The 21,283-nt window shown below is 46.0% G+C and overlaps 1 protein-coding gene across 1 annotated transcript in view; it reads right to left on the bottom strand.

Annotated features, from left to right (window-relative positions):
• LOC142249374 (putative ferric-chelate reductase 1) overlaps positions 1–21,283 on the bottom strand; it is a 160,609-nt gene that overhangs the window by 6,660 nt on the left and 132,666 nt on the right. The window contains exons 10-13 of the mRNA XM_075321010.1: positions 16,074–16,186; positions 8,087–8,173; positions 5,246–5,343; positions 4,984–5,042 (exon numbers count right to left, since the gene is read on the bottom strand). Coding sequence (XP_075177125.1) covers positions 4,984–5,042; positions 5,246–5,343; positions 8,087–8,173; positions 16,074–16,186 — 357 coding nt within the window. The remainder of the gene's footprint in view (positions 1–4,983; positions 5,043–5,245; positions 5,344–8,086; positions 8,174–16,073; positions 16,187–21,283) is intronic.

Raw genomic sequence — 21,283 nt, 5'->3', positions numbered from 1 at the left:
CTATGCGAATTCAATAGTATGCCGTTCGGGCTGTGCAATGCCCCAGGAACCTTCCAACGGCTGATGGAGTGCTGTCTGGGACACCTAAACTTCGAGACCGTCCTATTGTACTCGGATGATGTGATTGTTTACTCCCAGATGTATGAAGCCCATCTGGAGCACCTGGCCGAGGTATTCGCATCCCTTGCCAAATACGGGATGAAGTTGAAGCCCTCTAAGTGTCACCTGCTGAAGCCCAGAGTGCAGTACCTGGGGCATGTGGTAAGTGCAGAAGGTGTCGCCCCCGACCCTGAGAAGATCACTGCTATCCAGGGTTGGCCGAGACCAACCACCGTGAGGGAAGTAAGGCAGTTTCTGGGTCTGGTGGGGTACTACCGGCGCTTTATCAAAGGGTACACGAAGATGGCTGCCCCCATGCAAGATCTCCTCGTGGGACAGACCAAAGGTGGTAGACCCATCGGAGCCCCACTGGTGTGGGAAGAAAAGCATGAGGAATCCTTCTGCCAGCTGAAAGCGGCCTTGACCGGAGAAGAGGTCCTAGCGTATCCTGACTATGGCTGCCCGTTCATCCTCTACACAGACGCCAGCAATGTGGGACTAGGAGCCGTCCTGTCCCAGGTCCAGGATGGGAAGGAGAAAGTGATTGCTTATGCTAGCCGGAAGCTTCGGCCAACTGAAAGGAACCCTGAGAACTACAGCTCCTTCAAGCTCGAGCTCCTGGCATTGGTATGGGCTATCACAGAGAGGTTCCGCCACTACTTGGCTGCAGCAAAATTCACCGCTTTCACGGACAACAATCCGCTGACTCACCTGGACACGGCCAAGTTGGGCGCGTTGGAGCAGCGGTGGGTGGCCCGGCTAGCCAACTATGACTTCACCATCAAGTACCGTGCTGGTCGTGTCAACATTAATGCTGATGCACTCTCCCGAATGCCCCATTTGTCAGAGGAAGGGTGCGAGGATGACGACCTCGAGGAGATCGAGTTGCCTGCATTTCACCAGCCACCAACTGAGAAAGTACAGGTACACCAACAACGGGTGGATCTGGACCCACGGCCCAGTCAAGAGTGGCAGGAAGCTCAAAACCAGGCGCCGGCTGTCCGCCTCGTCAAGACCCTGGTGGAACAAGGTGCTGTCGGAATGGACCCTGCCGCCCCAGCTGAAGCCCAGCGCTTGTGGAAGGAATGGAAACGGCTGTATCTACATCAAGGGAAGCTGTACCGTGAGCTGATCAACCCGAAGACTCATGAGAAGATCTGCAAGTTGGTTATTCCCCAAGCTGATGTGGCTACCGTTTTGCGGGCATACCATGATGGTGCTGGACACTTCGGGTGGAAAAAGCTGGAGATGCTGTTGAGAGAGCGGTTCTACTGGAGTGGGATGCGGGAGTCGGTAGAAGCCTGGTGCCGAGAGTGTGGTCCTTGCACGCTGAGGAGGAAGGACGAGACCAGCCAGAGGGCGCCCCTACACTCAATCATCACACATCAGCCGCTGGAACTGGTCGCCCTAGACCATGTCAAGCTCACCCCCAGCCGAAGTGGGTACGCCTACGCGTTGACCATCGTCGACCACTATTCAAGATTCATGGTGGTTGTCCCCGTCAAGGACCTAACTGGTCGAACTGCCGCTCGAGCGTTCCAGGCTTATTTCTGCCGACCACATGGATATCCAGAAAAGGTGCTTACTGACCAAGGCCCGGCTTTTGAAGCGGAGGTGTTCCATGAGTTCTGCCAGTTGTACGGCTGTAAGAAGATCCGGACCACCCCTTACCATGCCCAGACCAATGGCATGTGTGAGAAGATGAACCACTTGGTCCTGGGACTCCTCAAGACGTTACGCTGGAAGAGCGGAACCTGTGGCCGGAAAAGCTACCCGACTTGGTCGATATGTACAACAATATCCCGTCCAGTTCAACAAAGTGCACCCCAGCATATCTGATGAGGGCTCGCCCCGGCCGCCTGCCGGTGGACCTGGAAATGGGGTTGGAGGCCCCAGAAGCACTCCCTTCGACAGCTGAATGGGACACTCGGCGGAGAGCACAATACCAGCAGATTCAAGAATATGTCGAGAAGAACTTGAGTCGGAGTCGGGAACTGCAGGAGCAGCGCTTTAATCAAAAGGTGTCTGCTGGCCCTTTTCAGTCCGGAGATGTCGTACTGAAGCGGAAGAGGAGAACCCACAAGCTGGATGATCAATGGGAACAGAACCCGTACGTCATACAGCCCACAGGATGGGAAGATGGGAAGGCCTACCAAATCAGTCGTGACCAAGGAGGCACTTTGGCCACAGTTTCCAAGGACCATCTGAAAAGGTGCCCACCAGCCTTAAGAGCGGCGGCAGAAGTACCGGCTCCCCTACCAGCGGATAAGGTGAAAGAGGTGATCCACACTGCGATGGGAGACTTCCCAGCAGACTGGCCTACACAGAACGGCGCGGTGATTCTTCCAGTGATACTGTTCCCACAACCTGTGGATGAAGAAGTGGTGGAAGCGGTCAACCATGAGCCAGAACCATTGCCAGTGCCCAGGGATGAATCTGTGCCCAGCTCCCCTATGCCTCCGCCTGCCCCACACGATAGCCGGGAGGAGGAACCGATTGTTCCCTCTGCCCCACTGCCTAGCCACACTGACACCGGACCCCGGAGGTCCACCCGTCCCAACCTAGGTAGGCCCCCACTTAGGTACAGGGAAACCGTTCTTTAAAGGGGGAGGAGAAAAGAAAACAGGTGTGTTAAGCATGTTTGAGTTTGAAAAAGTTGCAAATGATAAAAGAAGATAAAACCGAGAAGTAACCTGATTGTCTAACTGTGATTGAGAAAACCGGCCATTGCCGGCACCGTTGTCCCCGTGGGAACCGTTTAAAAAGTTATGCATGGAGGACGTTCCATGGACAAGCCCGTGAACTTGCAGGGCAACCACAGACGCTAGTGGCTTGTAAATAAGTTGTTTTACCGTTACCGTTTCCGCAGTTACCGCCTCCGGAGAGGCAGGTTGGAGGGAGGACCCTCAGTAGAGCAGGCTGGGGCCCAGCCACCACAGGAACCGGTGGCTACCCTCTGGAGGGGAAGGACAGATCACGCTCGGGTGACTTGTGCTGGACTTGGGTCAAGGGGTGCTGCCTGGGTTTTAGGGGCAGCATCAGGGCCAGGTTGCTTGGGTGGGAGAGAGCGGAAACCGTAGCCGTAAACCGTTTTGCAACGTTTAAGAAATGTGCCTCCCGTTGTGGGATGATGTTATGATTTATATGTTGCCGTTTACCTTTTTATATTTTTTACAGAAAATAAAACCGGTGTTGGACGGGCAGCCCGCGGACGGTCTGCATTTTGCTAAGGGGGAATGTGACGCCCTGGGCAAGCCAGGGGTCACAGGTCATCACACCACCACACCCTACACCCCCAGTTAGGAACATCTAAGCTACCAAAATCCTTGTTGCCTTCCTCCAGGGGCTGATGTTCACACCAGGGGGTGGGCCAGGCGGTTGGCTCCGCCCACCGAGGAGTTCACAGCCCTGGAGGCGGGAAGAACCAGGCAGCTAGAGAAAGGAGGAGGAAGTGGAAAGAGGTGGAAGTTGAAGCCAGACTAGAGTCTGAGGAGGAGTTCAGTTAGTGAAGTGAAGTGGAAGAAAGTAGTAGTAAAGCTAAAGAGAAGAGCTGAAGTGACAGTAGTAAAAGCCTGAAGTTGGTCCGGCTGTGTGCCCGGACAGTGACAGCAAGGTCAGCAGACGGCAGTGATAGTCCGCAGGGGTGACTGCTCGGAGGTTGCTGGAAGGACCGCGGACGGGTAGTGGCCCGGCGGTCTGGAGCAGTATACGAAGAACAGTCAGCACCACGGCAGGGGCCTCTCGGACCCCGGCAAGGCTAGGAGTCGCCATAATTTGCCAAATCCGTCAGTGAAGGGGACGTCTGTCTCCAAACAACCAAGTCCCGATTGAAGGCAACAGTCCGACCGTTACAGAGAGACACCGCCACCGCCAGGGCACCAGTTTCTCAGGGCCAGCGTCTGCGGGCAAAGTAGGGCTCCTCCGGCCCATATCCAAGCCGGGGAGCGGGTTACCGGTGGGAACCCATCGCTACCAACACAGAAACATTAGTTGCAGGAAAAGGGACATCACCGTCACCTACTGGGGAAAGCAAGTGCAGCCGTCCGTGGGAACCGTCTTTCCAGCCATGTGTTTGACCGAGAACTGTGTCATCGTCTCAGGCTGAGTGAGTACCACAGTGCCGCAAGGCACAGCGCTGCCCCCGCGTCCCTGCGCCCACCAAGCCCTGCATCTCCCACCTCATCACTGGGCCCCGGGATCACCAACCCCTACCCACGGAGGGGCAACACAACAACTAGCTGCTCCATACCACCACTCCCGGGATCCCCATACAGAGCAGCGGTGGTGTCAACAAATCACCACAACCGTGGGTGGCATCACGGACAATAACCAATCCCCACACCCAACAACCCCCTTTCACTCACGGGCGAAGAGCGCCGCTCGAGTCCCCGGGATCCGGCCCATCGCTCGAGCCACCGAGCAGCAGCAGGCCGCAGAAGCCGCGGCAGCCAGACCCGAGCAGCAGTGGGAGAGCGCGGCGTCCCCTCCTCCGCCCGCGACACAGGCACACTACAGTACTTTGAGCTGCCCTGAGCAGGGCAGATCAAAATGCGCCTGCGCAGGACCTCAATGCCAGCAAGTGTGGATGACGTAGGATGCGTAATGCACCCCGGCTTCAGAAGAAGGAAGACAAAGATGGCTGAAATAGGAGGCGCCGGCACTGGAGAACAGATACGTCCATATGACCCAACTCCACCGCAGCAACTATTTAGGTAAGTATTAAAAAGTGTTTTTTATGTTCTATACAGCGGCTTGGGCTCTTATATAGAGCATGTTAGAATGCTGTATATAAGAGCCCACTGGTGGTGGCCGCAGCTTATAGGCCCCAAAATTAGTGACAGGTTCCCTCTAATTATTTGCTAAATGAAAAGATTGGACACATACCTGCCAGGACCTTCATCACCAGGGCATTGATACGATGAAACCAATTAAAAAAGAATCTCCTAAAAAAAATAAATAAAATATATATATATATATATATATATAATCTATATATATCTATATAGATATATATAGATATATATATATATATATATATATATATACACACACACATACATAGATACATGCATATATATTGTAAGTATTCTATGAGAAAAAGAAAAATATATATATATATATTGAACTCCCAGTGATGAATACTTACTGGCTGCTGTCTGGTGACGGTCGAAAAAAGGCAATTAGGGGTTGGAAAAAGGCCAAGATCATCACAATGCACCCAATAATAGCATGTATGCTGACATCCTGAGACACAAGAGAGAAAATTATTGGAACTAGAGACACAGTTCTACAAATGTTAAATCTATTGTTTAATCAATACTGCTGTGTGTTTGTATGCCGTAAACTGGTTTCTGCTTTTTGCTTTTGAATTGTGTTGTACTCTTAATTTGATATTCATTATTCGCTCATCTACATTAAAAAAAAGTTCAGTAACCTTTAAAACATACTATGGATTACTAATCTCTCACTGATTCAACGAAAATAGTGCAAAGATTAAAAGAAGTTTTTCACTACTAATGTGACCCCCTTTCATTTGTCCTAACAATTCCTAACTAACACTGTCTTAAAATACTTCTACTACCTAATCTGCTCCTGTAAACTGATCTCTCTGTGGCACGTTAATTCCTATGTTGAGGGTTTATTTTTAATTCTTCCAGTCTGGAGATCGGAATCGGAGAAACTGAGCAGGGCACGTCACTGGTGGAGATGCGGCTGCCTCTCTGAGTGACAGCAGTCTGGGCACGCATGCCCAGATCACACTTCACTCTCTCAGCCTGTTTTACAGTGCAGTGCTATCATGTGACAAGTGCTACAATGTGCTGATCATTAGATAGTATGTCACATGGCATGATCTGCACATTGCAGCGCTTGTCAGATGAAAGCACCGCAGTGTAAAGTAAGCTGTGAGGAGAGTGAAGTGTGTTCTGGGCATGTGTGCTAGACTGCTGTCACTCACAAAAAAGCAACCTTACCCCCACCTGTGATGTGCCCTGCCCAGTTTATCTGATTCACGTCTCCAAACCAAAAGGATCAAAGCCAAAACATCAACATAGGAGTATAGGAAACACAGAGAGATCAGCTTACAGGAACAGGGTAGGTAGCACAAGTATATTAAGAAAGTGTTAGTTAGGAATAGAGATGAGAGAACCCGAGGTTCGGTGCTCATACCAAACACAGACTTTACAAAAAAACCTGAGTTCGGATGCTTTACGTATGAACACCAGTCGCATGAGCATCGATGTGCTCGGGTACGCTCGGTGCAAACCCCTTGCAGTGTTTGAACGGCTCACACTGGGGGTAACAACAGCATCATTGGATGTAGTCTGCAGCAAAAATAAATAAATAAAATAAATTAAAAAAAAATGGAAAAACCCTGCCCACCTGTCCCCCGGAAGTAATCTGTGTATGCCTGCTGTATGTGGACGGAGACCCAAACTGCCCAATTAGTGACTTCCATTGGGTTTCTGGTCAAGTCCAGGTCCCACACCAAACTTTATCTAAAGACTGGATCAAGCCGCTGAATGAAAACTCTACAGGTCCACACATCTATAATTAGGAAGAATTAGGACAAATGAAAGGTGGTCACATTAGTAGTGGAAATCCTCTATAATTAACAGTTCAGCCATCAGGAAACCTGTCTTACAGAATCTTTAAGTGACAGCAACACACTACAAGGCATTACATCGGGCGTCACGGTGGCTCAGTGGTTAGCACTGCAGTCTTGCAGCACTGGGGTCCTGGGTTCAAATCCCACCAAGGACAACATCTGCAAGGAGTTTGTATGTTCTCCCAGTGTTTGTGTGGGTTTCCTCCGGGTTCTCCGGTTTCCTCCCACACTTCAAAGACATACAGATAGGGACTCTAGATTGTGAGCCCCAATGGGGACAGTATTGCCAATGTATGTAAAGCGCTGTGGAATTAATAGCGTTATATAAATGAATAAAATGATTATTATTAAATTATTATTATCATTTTAATACTTTATGATTAAAGTCTATGAGTGCTTTTGTATTCAAGCATATTGGCAGGCAATCAGCCCAAGTTAATGTCTTCATCTAATAGGCATAAAGGCCTGTATTACACTGCAATTTCTTGGCACTGCAAAATGGCATAAAAAAAAAAAAAAAGAAAAAAAAAGTTCTTCTTACCTCACCAGTCTCATTCCAAAGTGACCCGGAGCAGCAACGACATCCCAACACAGTGACTTGTGACCACTTGCAGCCAATCACTAGCTGAGACGAGTGACCTCTGCAGACAGTGAGTGGCTGAATGGTCACTTTCTGTGTGTTGGGAGCTATTAAGAATTAGAGATGATAAAGACTAGGAAAAAGAAGCGCTGATAGGGTCTTACTAGATATACAAAAGGGCAATGTGTAATGATATGCACTCACCTTATGTGGTTGTGAGGTTCACAACCACCTGAGATAACATACAGATAATGGTGGCTGCCGCAGCCCCACATGGACAAGTCTTCAAAGTAGGAGAGGAGAAGGGGTTAATGCCACACAGTCACCAAAAGGATTAAAAATTATTGATTAACTAATAATTAATTTATTCCATAAATCTACATGTTTTGAGGTATAGAACCTCTTCCTCAGGACCAAAAAAATCAACAGTTATTTTTTTGGTCCTGAGGAAGAAGTTCTATACCTCAAAACGCGTAGATTTATGGAATAAATTAATTATTAATCAATAATTTTTCTATACCTCTAAACGCGTAGGCCTATGGAATAAAATAATTATTAATCAACAATTTTACATCCTTTTGGTGACTGCGCGGTGTTAACCCCTTCTACTCTCCTGCTTTGAAGAATTAGAAATGAGCAGAGGATTGGGCAGTGGCATGAAATAGGTCAAAATGACATTTAAAAAAGGATTCTTAACGCACAATTTTGTTTTTATTATTATTATTATTATTATTATTATAAATTCCAAGGACTGAACAAAAACTCAAATTTTCTGTAATGAAAACAATGTTGCTACTTACGTGTGCCCATCCTTTAGCCTGTACAAATGATAATACAAATGACACTATTGTTGCGGCCACAGTCAAAACCATCAAAATCAGATGACTCTGCAATTTAACAATAAGGATATAAACAATTAGAAAAATTCTCACTATGAGGCATTGACGGTAATTTCAGCAGGAGACAATCATTCCTTGATATCAATAATAGCAAATACTGAAGACTAAAAACACACACCAGAAATATTGTTCACAATCCCTGTCCAAAATAGCGTAAGTGACATAGGTCGGACTTAAATCGCTTCCTACCCCTGCAATATCAGGGATCCCTGCATCAGCTGCTGCACAAATGTCCCTCTTCTGCCTGTAACTGATTATTATAAACCAAGCTAATTGGCTGGGTTTTCAGCTTTATCATGCCTTAATCATATTGATCGCAGAATATTTAAAGTGGTGGTCCGAAACTAAAATTTAGTTTAATCCTAAATATTTATCTATTTAAGGCCCGTTTCACATGTCAGTGAAAAACACTGACGTTTTTCACTGGCGTGTAAAACACGCACATGTCCCTCCGTGTGCCGTGAATCACGGCACACGTGGGTTGTCTAAGTGCAATCCGGGCTCCGTTCTCCGTGGCCCGTGATTGCACTTAGAGATTAACTCACCTGTGCCCGCTCTCGCTCTCCATGGTGCTGATCGCTCCCACGGTGCAGCATCCGGCCGGCGCTGACCCCTGCAGAAGCTGCTTCTAGGTCGGCTGTGTCGTGCATCATGAATATCTGCGACAGTAATGAGCCGGCTCAGAAGCAGCAAGCTGCACGGGCTGCAGAGGACATCGCTGGACGCCGGGTGAGTTAAAATGATTTTTATTTTAGAAGCACGTTTTTTTCTGGCACGTGTTTCACGGACCACACCACTGCGTGGTCCGTAGGACATCAGTGATGCCAGAAACAAATGGACATGTCTCCGTGCGGCAATCACGGACACGCGGGTACGCCGCACGGAGACACGTTCAGTGACAAATCACTGATGTGTGAGCAGACCCATTCATTATAATGGGTCTGCGTATGTCAGTGATTCTGGTACGTTTAAAAAAACGTACCAGAATCACTGACGTGTGAAAGGGGCCTTACTTTTAGTTTGTGGCGCCAAAATAGTTACACCATTAGTCACATGGGGTCCAAGGAACCCATTTATTCATAATGAAAAATCAATACCATATTCTAAAGAACAACATATATTAAATAAGAATTTTTACTTTATTCAGGAACTTACGATACAACATCTTAGGCCGGTGTCCACTTGCGATTGCCTCGTGTGTATCTTGCGTGACTCGTTTCGCGGTGCATCACCTGTCACAGACTCACACTCTGCTCACAGGAGCGGGTTGGCTGTATAGAGATGCATGCAACCGACCGGCGTGAGCAGAGTGTGAGTCCGTGACGGGTGATGCACCGCGAGACTCGCGCGAGATACGCGCGAGGCAATCGCAAGTGGGACACCGGCCTTAGCTAAATTTTGGACTGTGAAGAATATTGCAGAGTGACAAGATCCTAATGAGCATCTGTTAGAATTGACAGCAGACACATGGTCAGTAGAATAAGGATTAGCCCTCCCTGAACCCGACGTCAAGAATGACGCTTTGTTTCATGGTGGAGTCAAAGGCTGTGACAGTGACCGGAACCTCTGCGTCCTGACTATGAATCATTTGAGTAGCCCTTGCATGCGCTGGAATTCTCAAAAGAATCATCATCACACAGGAAGTAGTAAAAAAAACTAGCAAAAAAACCCAAACAAACAGTAATGAGGAAACTGTAGGAAATTTTTAATACAAGTATATTGGGAAAAAAAGATTATTTTATGACATTAAATGAGATAGAGATTTCTATTAAAATACATTTTACTTTTTGATGACCCCTTTAAGCAAATCAAACCGATCCCTTCCCTTGTTCCACTCTTGCTTTCCGACACAATGATAAGTTTAGGTAGAGTTGGAAATAAACTGAACTCCCTCTCCTGTGCTCGTCCTAAAATTGAGTAAAGAACTTAGCTCCCTTTTGATAGACGGGATAATGGCCTCTTCAGTAAGTAGGAGTTTGTCTTTCTCCTCCCTACACACCCTATGGCAGCAACTTTCTACTTGCTCTCCAAAATACACAAGAGGACTAATCCACTAAAAGGCAGCCATTGTGTCTGGGATAGGCAATCTAGGCCATAATTTGGGGCTCTTTCTAGACAAAATATCAAGATCCTTTGTCCCTGCACTTCCACCTTAAGGGTGCTTTACACGCTGCGACATCGCTAATGATATATCGTCAGGCTCACGGTGTTTGTGACGCACATCCGGCGCTGTTAGCGACATCAAAGCATGTACAGTTAGGTCCAGAAATATTTGGACAGTGACACAATTTTCGCGAGTTGGGCTCTGCATGCCACCACATTGGATTTGAAATGAAATCTCTACAACAGAATTCAAGTGCAGATTGTAACGTTTAATTTGAAGATTTGAACAAAAATATCTGATAGAAATTGTAGGATTTGTACACATTTCTTTACAAACACTCCACATTTTAGGAGGTCAAAAGTAATTGGACAAATAAACCAAACCCAAACAAAATATTTTTATTTTCAATATTTTGTTGCGAATCCTTTGGAGGCAATCACTGCCTTAAGTCTGGAACCCATGGACATCACCAAACGCTGGGTTTCCTCCTTCTTAATGCTTTGCCAGGCCTTTACAGCCGCAGCCTTCAGGTCTTGCTTGTTTGTGGGTCTTTCCGTCTTAAGTCTGGATTTGAGCAAGTGAAATGCATGCTCAATTGGGTTAAGATCTGGTGATTGACTTGGCCATTGCAGAATGTTCCACTTTTTTGCACTCATGAACTCCTGGGTAGCTTTGGCTGTATGCTTGAGGTCATTGTCCATCTGTACTATGAAGCGCCGTCCGATCAACTTTGCGGCATTTGGCTGAATCTGGGCTGAAAGTATATCCCGGTACACTTCAGAATTCATCCGGCTACTCTTGTCTGCTGTTATGTCATCAATAAACACAAGTGACCCAGTGCCATTGAAAGTCATGCATGCCCATGCCATCATGTTGCCTCCACCATGTTTTACAGAGGATGTGGTGTGCCTTGGATCATGTGCCGTTCCCTTTCTTCTCCAAACTTTTTTCTTCCCATCATTCTGGTACAGGTTGATCTTTGTCTCATCTGTCCATAGAATACTTTTCCAGAACTGAGCTGGCTTCATGAGGTTTTTCAGCAAATTTAACTCTGGCCTGTCTATTTTTGGAATTGATGAATGGTTTGCATCTAGATGTGAACCCTTTGTATTTACTTTCATGGAGTCTTCTCTTTACTGTTGACTTAGAGACAGATACACCTACTTCACTGAGAGTGTTCTGGACTTCAGTTGATGTTGTGAACGGGTTCTTCTTCACCAAAGAAAGTATGCGGCGATCATCCACCACTGTTGTCATCCGTGGACGCCCAGGCCTTTTTGAGTTCCCAAGCTCACCAGTCAATTCCGTTTTTCTCAGAATGTAGCCGACTGTTGATTTTGCTACTCCAAGCATGTCTGCTATCTCTCTGATGGATTTTTTTCTTTTTTTTCAGCCTCAGGATGTTCTGCTTCACCTCAATTGAGAGTTCCTTAGACCGCATGTTGTCTGGTCACAGCAACAGCTTCCAAATGCAAAACCACACACCTGTAATCAACCCCAGACCTTTTAACTACTTCATTGATTACAGGTTAACGAGGGAGACGCCTTCAGAGTTAATTGCAGCCCTTAGAGTCCCTTGTCCAATTACTTTTGGTCCCTTGAAAAAGAGGAGGCTATGCATTACAGAGCTATGATTCCTAAACCCTTTCTCCGATTTGGATGTGAAAACTCTCATATTGCAGCTGGGAGTGTGCACTTTCAGCCCATATTATATATATAATTGTATTTCTGAACATGTTTTTGTAAACAGCTAAAATAGCAAAACTTGTGTCACTGTCCAAATATTTCTGGACCTAACTGTAACACCTCTGAGCGACCTAAAACGATCGCAAAAGAGGTTAAAATCGTTGGTACTGGAGAGGTCACTCCAACACCAAAAATTGTTGACAGGTGAGTAGCGAGGTTGTTTATCGTTCTTGCGGCAGCACACATCGCTATGTGTGACACCGCAGGAACAAGGAAACTCACCACACCTGCGTCCACCAGCAATGAGGAAGGAAGGAGGTAGGCGGGATGATACGTCCCGCTCATCTCCGCCCCTCCACTTCTATTGGGCGGCCGCTTAATGACGTCGCTATGATGCCAAACGAACCACCCCCTTAGAAAGGAGGCGGTTTGCCGGTCACAGCGACGTCGTTAGGCAGGTAAGTACAGTAGTGTGACGGGTGTTAGCAATGTTGTGCGCCACGGGCAGCGATTTGCCCGTGACGCACAACCGACGGGTGGGTACGCTCGCTAGTGATATCAGTACAGATATCGCAGCATGTAAAGTTTAAATTTGGAGCCCATAACAAGTTCATCCTTAAATTACAGGAGTTCACCTTTACCAATAATGTCTTCCTATCCGAAACTTTACCACTAGCTTGGAGACACTGCTTTGGGAAATTCTTGCCTGCCAAACGTACGCAAATTTGCTCCTGGGCTAGTGGGAGGAGACTAGTACACTAAGCAGCCCAGTAAGTGACACCGCTGGAATCAGGATCTCTTACCCTACATTATGCTGCTTTTAGATTAGGTGCAAAAACCTGGTGGTAGATTCCCTTTAACCTAATAAATAAATAAATAAATAATGTAATATAATATAATAAAATAAAATAAATAAATAAATCGGCAGCTCCATCAACTGTGAATAACAGTAAAGTACAGCAATTCACAGGCGCCAGGTAGTGACGACATAGCACCGCCACAGAGTCCAAAGTGATTCTGTCTGCCCCATTATAGTGAATATCCTGTCAGGAGTTCCATCTGATTCATGTGCTTCAGGGATTTACATGGAAGCCCCAATGCAAGTTCTAAGCGTAGAGCGCAGGATAAATGTGAACCAAAACTTACTGCAAACTTTGGGAGGCAGAATAACAAATAACCTGCAGTTCAAAATTGCTGGAAATTTTTTTATGTCCTTGACTGCGGCATAAAGGATAAGACAATTTTATTTTATGTTTCAGTTTGGTCACAGCGATACCAGATTTATATTGTTTTTTATTTTTGGCAACAACCACACAACTAAAAGTGTTATTTTTATTTAAGAAAAAACAAAGGGGGTTTAAACGAATTTTGCATCATCACATTTTGAGAGCTAGAATTTTTCCATTTCTCTGTTGATAAATTAACGTGAGGACCTTTTTTTCGGTATGGGATGGCGCTTCTATTGGTACCATTTTTGGGCACAATTTTTTTTCTCTTTGCATTCCAATTTTTGGAAGCGAGAATGAATATAAAACAGCAATTCAGGAATTAATTTTGGGGGGATTCTTTTATGAATTTTACCAAACAATGAACGGTGTAAGACAGCTTTATTCTTCAGATCAGTACAGTAGTACCATAATTATGTTGTTTTTCTTTTGCTGCTTTTACACTATGAAAACAATTTCAGAAAATGTTTTATTGTTTTTGCATAGCAATATTCTGAAAGCTTTAGCATTTTTTTTTTAACTGCTAACTGTTCAGCTGTGTAGGGGCTTGGTTTTTTTTTTGCGGGACAAGATGACATTTTCAGAGATATCATTTTTATTTATGTATGACTTTGGTCTTGTTTTATTACGCTTTTTGTTTGGTGATGTGATGTTTTTTGTTTTTTTCTTTACAGTTTTCAATGTAGGGGTTAATAGTGTGACAATTTTTATATATCAGGTTGTTCTGGATTTGGCTATACGAAATATGTGTACTTTTTTGTTTATTTTTTTTCTATAAGTATAGGTATTTATTGCCAAAAGTTTTTTTCACAATTTTTTAAATTGTTTAAATTTGTATTTTTTTAAAAACATATATTTTTTTTACCTTTTTTTCACTTAAGCACTCAAAAGGAACTTTATCTTTTATTTCTCTGATAGCTGTTCAAATGCATTAGACCTATCAGTGTTACACTGACAAAACGCATTTTAGGTCCTGCTCTTGGCATAAGGGTACTTCACACACAGCGAGATCGCTACTAAGATCGCTGCTGAGTCACGTTTTTTGTGACCTCATTAGCGATCTCGCTGTGTGTGACACTGAGCAGCGATCTGGCCCCTGCTGTGAGATCGCTGCACGTTACACACAGCCCTGGTTCGTTTTTTTATTGTTGCTCTCCCGCTGATAAGCACACATCGCTGTGTGTGACAGCGAGAGAGCAACAATCCTGAATGTGCAGGGAGCAGGAGCCGGCATCTGACAGCCTGCGGTAAGCTGTAACCAAGGTAAACATCGGGTAACCAAGGTGGTTACCCGATATTTACCTTTGTTACCAGCCTCTGCAGCTCTCACGCTGCCAGTGCCGGCTCCTGCTCCCTGCACACGCTAAGCTAAGCGGTGTGCGCTGGTAACTAAGGTAAACATCGGGTAACCATACCCGATGTTTACCTTAGTTACCAGTGTCCGCAGCTTCCAGACGCCGGCTCCGTGCAAGCGCAGTGTCGCTTGCACGTCGCTGCTGGCTGGGGGCTGGTCACTGGTCGATGGTGAGATCTGTCTGTTTGACAGCTCACCAGCGACCATGTAGCGACGCAGCAGCAATCCTGACCAGGTCAGATCGCTGGTGGGATCGCTGCTGCATCGCTAAAGTGTGACGGTACCCATAGTCTAACAGGCCAATCTATATGACAGACCAGGAGGTCATTATTTAATCTCTTACTATCATGTCAAATATTAGTAGCCTGTGATCCCATCATGGGAGTGCCAATACAGTGAGAGAGGGAACACCCTTCCTCTCTTAACCTTCTAAATGCCGATAATGATAGGAGCATTTAGAAAGGTAAATAGTCAAGGTCAGAGTGGGTACCAGTCTGGCTGTTACAGCTGTCATTTAAAGGGAACCTGTCACCAGATTTGGTGACTATAAGCTGTGGCCACCACCACTGGGCTCCTACATACAGCCCTGAACAGGGCAGATTAAAGCATTGTAGTGCACCTGAGCAGAACCTCAATGCCGGCTAGTGTGGATGATGTAAGATGCGTCATCCACCTAAGCTTCAGAAGAAGGAGGACAAAGATGGCTGAAAGAGGAGGCGCCGGTACCGGAGAACTGAGCCACCCATCCAACCAGTCTACACAGTACCGACCATTTAGGTGAGTATTATAAACTGATTTTTATGTTCTACACAGCGTCCTGGGCTCTTATATACAGCATGTTAGAATGCGGTATACAAGAGCCCACTGGTGGTGGCCGCAGCTTATAGTCACCAAATCTGGTGACAGGTTCCCTTTAAGTTGAGCTTCCGGTGGCAATAATGTGGGCACAACTCTTGTGCCTGCATAAATCGCCATGACGTTACTGTTACATCCATTTGCGGGAAAATTCTGCAAAATAGGACTTTCCGATATGTCACATATGTCGGGTAAGCGGGTAATACTGTACATTTCTTCAGTTGTTTACGTTTTTTTATGACACATTCCCTTCAAGGGATTAAAATGTATCTTTAAACTATTATAGGGAATGTCTAAGAATTGTAAAGAATAGGAGGAACAAATTTTAGTACAACAGAAAAGTTAAAAAAAAAAGAAGTAGTCAGCTGGTGCAGCTCATGGCTGTCGAAGCCTAGGACTAGTAGTTGGCTTCTGAGGTCACAAACCAGTATGGCACAACATTATTCCCAGCATATACTGTAAAGGTAGACTGGCAGGAGACCACAGGAGCATCAGCTCTGGAGTGGCAGGATATTTAAGAGGTCAATGCTGTATGTCTACTTTTTTAAAACTTTTGGACAACAACTTTAATTGTCTGCTGCCAGATGACTATACAATTATGCAGAACAGAAGAGAATTACAAAAATAAACTTATAGTAAATTCTATTTGTGGCTTTTTATTACCTGGAACCAAAGTGCTTTTCCCAAAATAGGCGTCTTTGCAGCAGTCTTAATATATCGAGCAATAATCATCCCTAAACTTCCTGTAGTCATCCAAGCAATAAGCATAAGAGCCCCTGCAGAAGCAAAAGGATAGAATATCTCACAAAGAGTTCTTGTTCTCATATATGCACAATTCTTTCACACCAAAGTTCACCTACATATTGAAATTTTAATATCTGCCCAGTAGCCATGTCAAGGCATATATCATTACTGGGAACCAACACTAAACTGAAGCCTCTCTGTGAGTTACAAACCTCCATGTGTATGGGCATGTAGGAACCTGCTTATGAAGAATAAAATTACATGTGGCTAATAGGGGATGGGTGCACAGTCAGAGGGCATGACTCCATAGTCTAGACAAAAAGACTGACAGCGCTCCCAAAATGCAGTCTGAACAGGTGCAAACTGAACATGACATATAATAACAAAAAAGAAATTTGCATTCTGAAATGCTAAAGCATGCAAACATTGAATGCAAGTATATAGCTATGCATTACTGCTTAAGGAAATCTAGGAAAAATGAGATATTTAGCATACAAAAATGGCCATTTCAATATGTGCCCAGTAGCCATGTCAAGTAGTCATATGCTGTTACTGGAAACCTACACTAAACTGAAGCCTCTCTGTGGGTTACAAACCTCAATGTGTATGGGCATGTAGGAACCTGCTATAAAAAATAAAATCACCTGTGGCTAATGGGAATGTTACCCCCTTACAGCACAAAACACATTCTCCCAAAGCTCCAGACAAAAACCTCAGAGCAGAAATTAATACTACTGCAACATCATTAAATACCACAGGGCAGCTCTAAATACCTCCCCAGGAGAACCAACTATGGAACAAAGCAAATACCACAATTCAACTGCATTGTCTCCCGACCTTAGTAGCACTGTTGTACCCTTTACACCCTCCTCTATTGTCCTCCTTCTCTAGCCGCACCATTATCACCCTTCTCCCATTGATAGAATCATTGTCCCTTTCCTACTTTCTTCTTCCTACTTCCTTTCCAGTTTACATACTTGACTGCTGCAGCCAATCACTAGCATCAGCAGTCTGCCCTTCTTATGTAATAGAGTATTCAGACGTCATAGGCCGGGTAGAACCGTAACTTCTACAAATACAGTAGAGTAGCTTACATGCAGTTCAGAAAGATTGAGGCAGGGTTGTATTTGGCCTTTGTGCTGCCCTAGGCACTTTAAGTGGCCGCGCCCCTTACTGATAACGTAAAACTATGATTTTGTGCACACTACATCTGTGTAAGGCCGATCTACTCTTTAACACACTTGAAAAACTGCTAAACCCTATAAGAATGAAGATCAGCACTTGCTGCACACACCTTCAGTTTTATTTAGCTTCTTTTAAAGGGAAGGTGTCGTCAAAAAAAAAAAATTCCAATAACTGAAAAAATGTAAAGTAATAATGTTTTAATGTTTAGTTTAAATATAATTTTTTTTTAATTGAGCAAAATAAAAAAAAAATGAAAAAGTTTGATATTTTCCACTGTTAAACACTAGGGGGAGCAGCTACTGAAATCCTAGTGAATTTCCACTGTATAAAAAGCTCAGATTACAGCCTGCCGTAAAGTGGGCGGAGTCTGCTCTCCTGTGTGTGATGTCGCCTCCCTCTCCTAATCTGAGTGTTTACAACAGATAACAGAGAATGACATGTTAAGCTGGGTTTACACACTGCAACATCGCAAAGGACATCGCTGTAACGTCACCGGTTTTGTGACGTAACAGCGACCTCCCTAAGTGTCAGGTTTCCAGGTTTTCCAGTTCTCTTTTGAATGAGCTTGCCCTCAGTTAACATGGAGTTTTAAGGTTCTGTTGCCCTACTTCCTGTCCAGCTGCTTAAAAGGCCGCCTCTCAGCCCAGTCCAGTGCCTGAGTATACTGCTTGCTGTGTGCTCCTGCTTTGCTGCTGCTAATCCTGATTGCTTTTGGATCCTCCTAAAGACTACCGACCGACCGACTCTGGACCTTACCCGGTTTCTCAAGCTGTGCCCGGATTCCGTCTGCCATCTTTGGTCAGCACGTCTGCCCGGTTCTCTCTGGTTCGTAACCACTCTGGACAATCATTCCGTACGGACACTCCTGGACTTTTACCGCTTGCCCCTTGTGTCCCGGCTGCTGCGCATTTAGGCCTTCCGGGGTGATTGCCGGACAGTCCCTGTATAGGGGTTCGCTCTGGTGGTCTCCCTGGGGGAGTCCGGTGCGTGGCCCCGGGAATTCCCTCCGCTCCGTTTCGGGAAGGTATTGTGTGTATTTGTATTGCTGTGTTTGTTCCGTTGTTATCTACCGTGGTTACAGATTATAAAACATCTTGTATCAAAAACTCGTCTCTGCTGATCATTGCCCTACGCTATCGAAATCCTCAGAACATATAATAAGTATTACATTATACTCAGGCCCAAAAAAGAGGATTTCGCTGGGGCAATGACTGAGACACGAGGAGTAGATCAGCTCTTTTCTATGATTAACTCCCTGCAGCAGGAGATGGAGGTGGTGCAGACTAAACTTAGAGATATGGAGGCACAGCTGGGTCATGATCACCAGGTACTGGGTCCGGCTATACAGGACTTGCAAGTCAGAGTGGAGGCTCAGGAAGCCGGCCCCACTACGTCCGTATCAGCTGCCGGTATGCCTAGGTTACCCCCATTCCGTTTCAATGGTGACCGTGGTCAGTTTCGTGGATTTGTGAACCAATGTATACTGTTTTTTGATGTACATGCTGATTTTTACCGTTCTGACCGGTCCAAAGTGTTATGTATAATTATGTTATTAACCTCACGAGCACTGGCTTGGGCTAATCCTATGATAGAGAACCGAGACATCCGTTTAAATCACCTAGATGATTTTCTGACCGCAATGGCGCAAATGTTTGATGATCCGAATCGCCGTGCTACCGCTGAATCGGCTCTCCTTTCCTTACGTCAGGGAAAGCGTTCTGTCGTTGAATACGCCACTGAATTTAAGAGGTTAGTGGTAGACACCGACTGGGGAAACAATGCATTATTGTCTGTTTTCAGAAAGGGGTTGTCCGGTACCATCAAGGACGAGTTAGCTCGTTCCGAATCTCCAGGGGATTTTGAACTGTTTCTCCAGCACTGTGTGCGTATTGATACCCGCTTGACGGAACGTAGACAGGAAAAATGGGCGGCTGTAAACCGTGTAAACAACTTTACATTTCCTTCCAGAGAACCCGCTCTCAGGACGCCACGGGAGGCCGAGGACGTTCCTATGCAAGTGGACTCTCTGCAAAAACGAGAGACCAACGAACGTCGTGAACACCGGCTCCGTGAGCGTTTGTGTTTCTATTGCGGTCAATCGGACCATTTCTTGATCGACTGCCCGAAACGTCCGAATCGCCCAAATAAGGTATTGGCAGCCATGGCAGAGTGTGACAACACGGACGCAGAGTCCGATATCTCTGAGGCAAGTGGACACTTGGATGCGGTATTTCCCTTGACTGTAATGTCAACCTCACCGAAGGACTCGGAAGGGAAATATACCCATTGCTCGCTCCCCATTCAGATCCGGTGGGAGGGACAGCTAATACCTACCTCTGCAATGATAGACTCTGGGGCAGGGGGAAATTTCATGGACTCTTCTTTTGCCAGGAAACACGGTATCCGGACTCAGCAAAGATCCTCACCGGTTACCATGGAGACGGTAGACGGATCTCCGTTAATCTCTGGACCAGTCGATCGGGAAACCGTACCGCTAGAATGCGTCATGAAGCCAGGTCAGCAGGAGACCCTTGTTTTCATGCTAATTTCATCTCCTCATTTTCCGATTATTTTAGGTATTCCGTGGCTACGGTCTACAAATCCGGTCATCGATTGGGAAACTAAGGAAATATCCTTCCCACCGCAGAATATTCCGACCATTAGTCCAGCTGTTCCGGTTCCAGTACCACCAAATACGGAGAGCACTGTACAGGTACCTGTTTTACCCCCGGTTTACCGTGACTTCGCTGATATATGCGACAAAAGAAAAGCCGACCGACTTCCCCCGCATAGACCGTATGATTGCCCCATAGACTTACTCCCAGGGGCGGAGATTCCGTTTGGTCATGTCTACCCGTTGGCGGCACCTGAGCTAGCAGCACTAAAAGAGTATATTGATGAAAGCCTAGCCAAGGGATTTATTCGTCCGTCTACCTCCCCCGCAGGGGCACCCATCTTTTTCGTGAAAAAGAAGGAGGGGACTCTGAGACCCTGTATTGACTACCGGGAACTGAATAAAATAACCATCCGGAACCGGTATCCGTTACCGTTGATTCCTGAGCTATTGGAGAGGGTCCAACAGGCAAAAATATTCACCAAATTGGACCTCCGTGGGGCATATAATCTGCTTCGTATACGTCCCGGAGACGAGTGGAAGACCGCGTTCCGATGTCGGTACGGACATTTTGAGTACCTAGTGATGCCTTTTGGACTTTGTAACGCTCCCGCGGCATTTCAACATCTAGTTAACGATATTTTTAGGGATATCATGGACCAATTCATGGTGATCTATCTGGACGATATCCTAATCTTTTCTGATTCTCTACAGGAACACCAGGAGCACGTCAAGACCGTACTTACCCGTCTGAGGGAAAACCACCTGTACATTAAGCTGGAGAAATGCGAGTTCCACTGCTCACAAATACAATTCTTAGGTTATGTCATCTCTCCTCAGGGACTAAACATGGAATCTAGCAAGATACAAGCCATTCTGGACTGGCCGGAACCGGGAAACATCAAGGAGGTACAACGCTTTGTCGGTTTTGCCAACTTTTACCGACGCTTTATCCGTAACTTTTCTGAGATTGTCCGTCCCATCACTCTGTTAACCAAGAAAGGACAGAAGTTTGTGTGGTCCGCCCAGGCCCAGGAAGCATTCCATCGTCTCAAGGTATGTTTTACCTCAGCGCCAATATTAGTCCATCCGAATCCCGCACTTCCCTTTATCGTGGAGGTCGACGCTTCCGACTATGCATTAGGGGCCATTCTTTCTCAAAGGACCGGGGACAAGAGTCTCTTGCATCCGTGTGCCTTCTTTTCCCGCCGGTTGTCCCCTGCAGAAAGGAACTACGACATTGCGGACAAGGAATTATTGGCGATTATTTCCGCTTTCAAGGAATGGAGACACCACTTACAGGGAGCCGCGCAGCAAGTGATAGTACTCA

This window comes from Anomaloglossus baeobatrachus, chromosome 8, assembly GCF_048569485.1.
Source record: "Anomaloglossus baeobatrachus isolate aAnoBae1 chromosome 8, aAnoBae1.hap1, whole genome shotgun sequence".
In the NCBI taxonomy this organism is placed as follows: Eukaryota; Metazoa; Chordata; class Amphibia; order Anura; family Aromobatidae; genus Anomaloglossus; species Anomaloglossus baeobatrachus.
The sequence above is the reverse complement of the archived record's forward strand: the minus strand, read 5'-3'. Positions and strand labels throughout refer to the sequence as shown.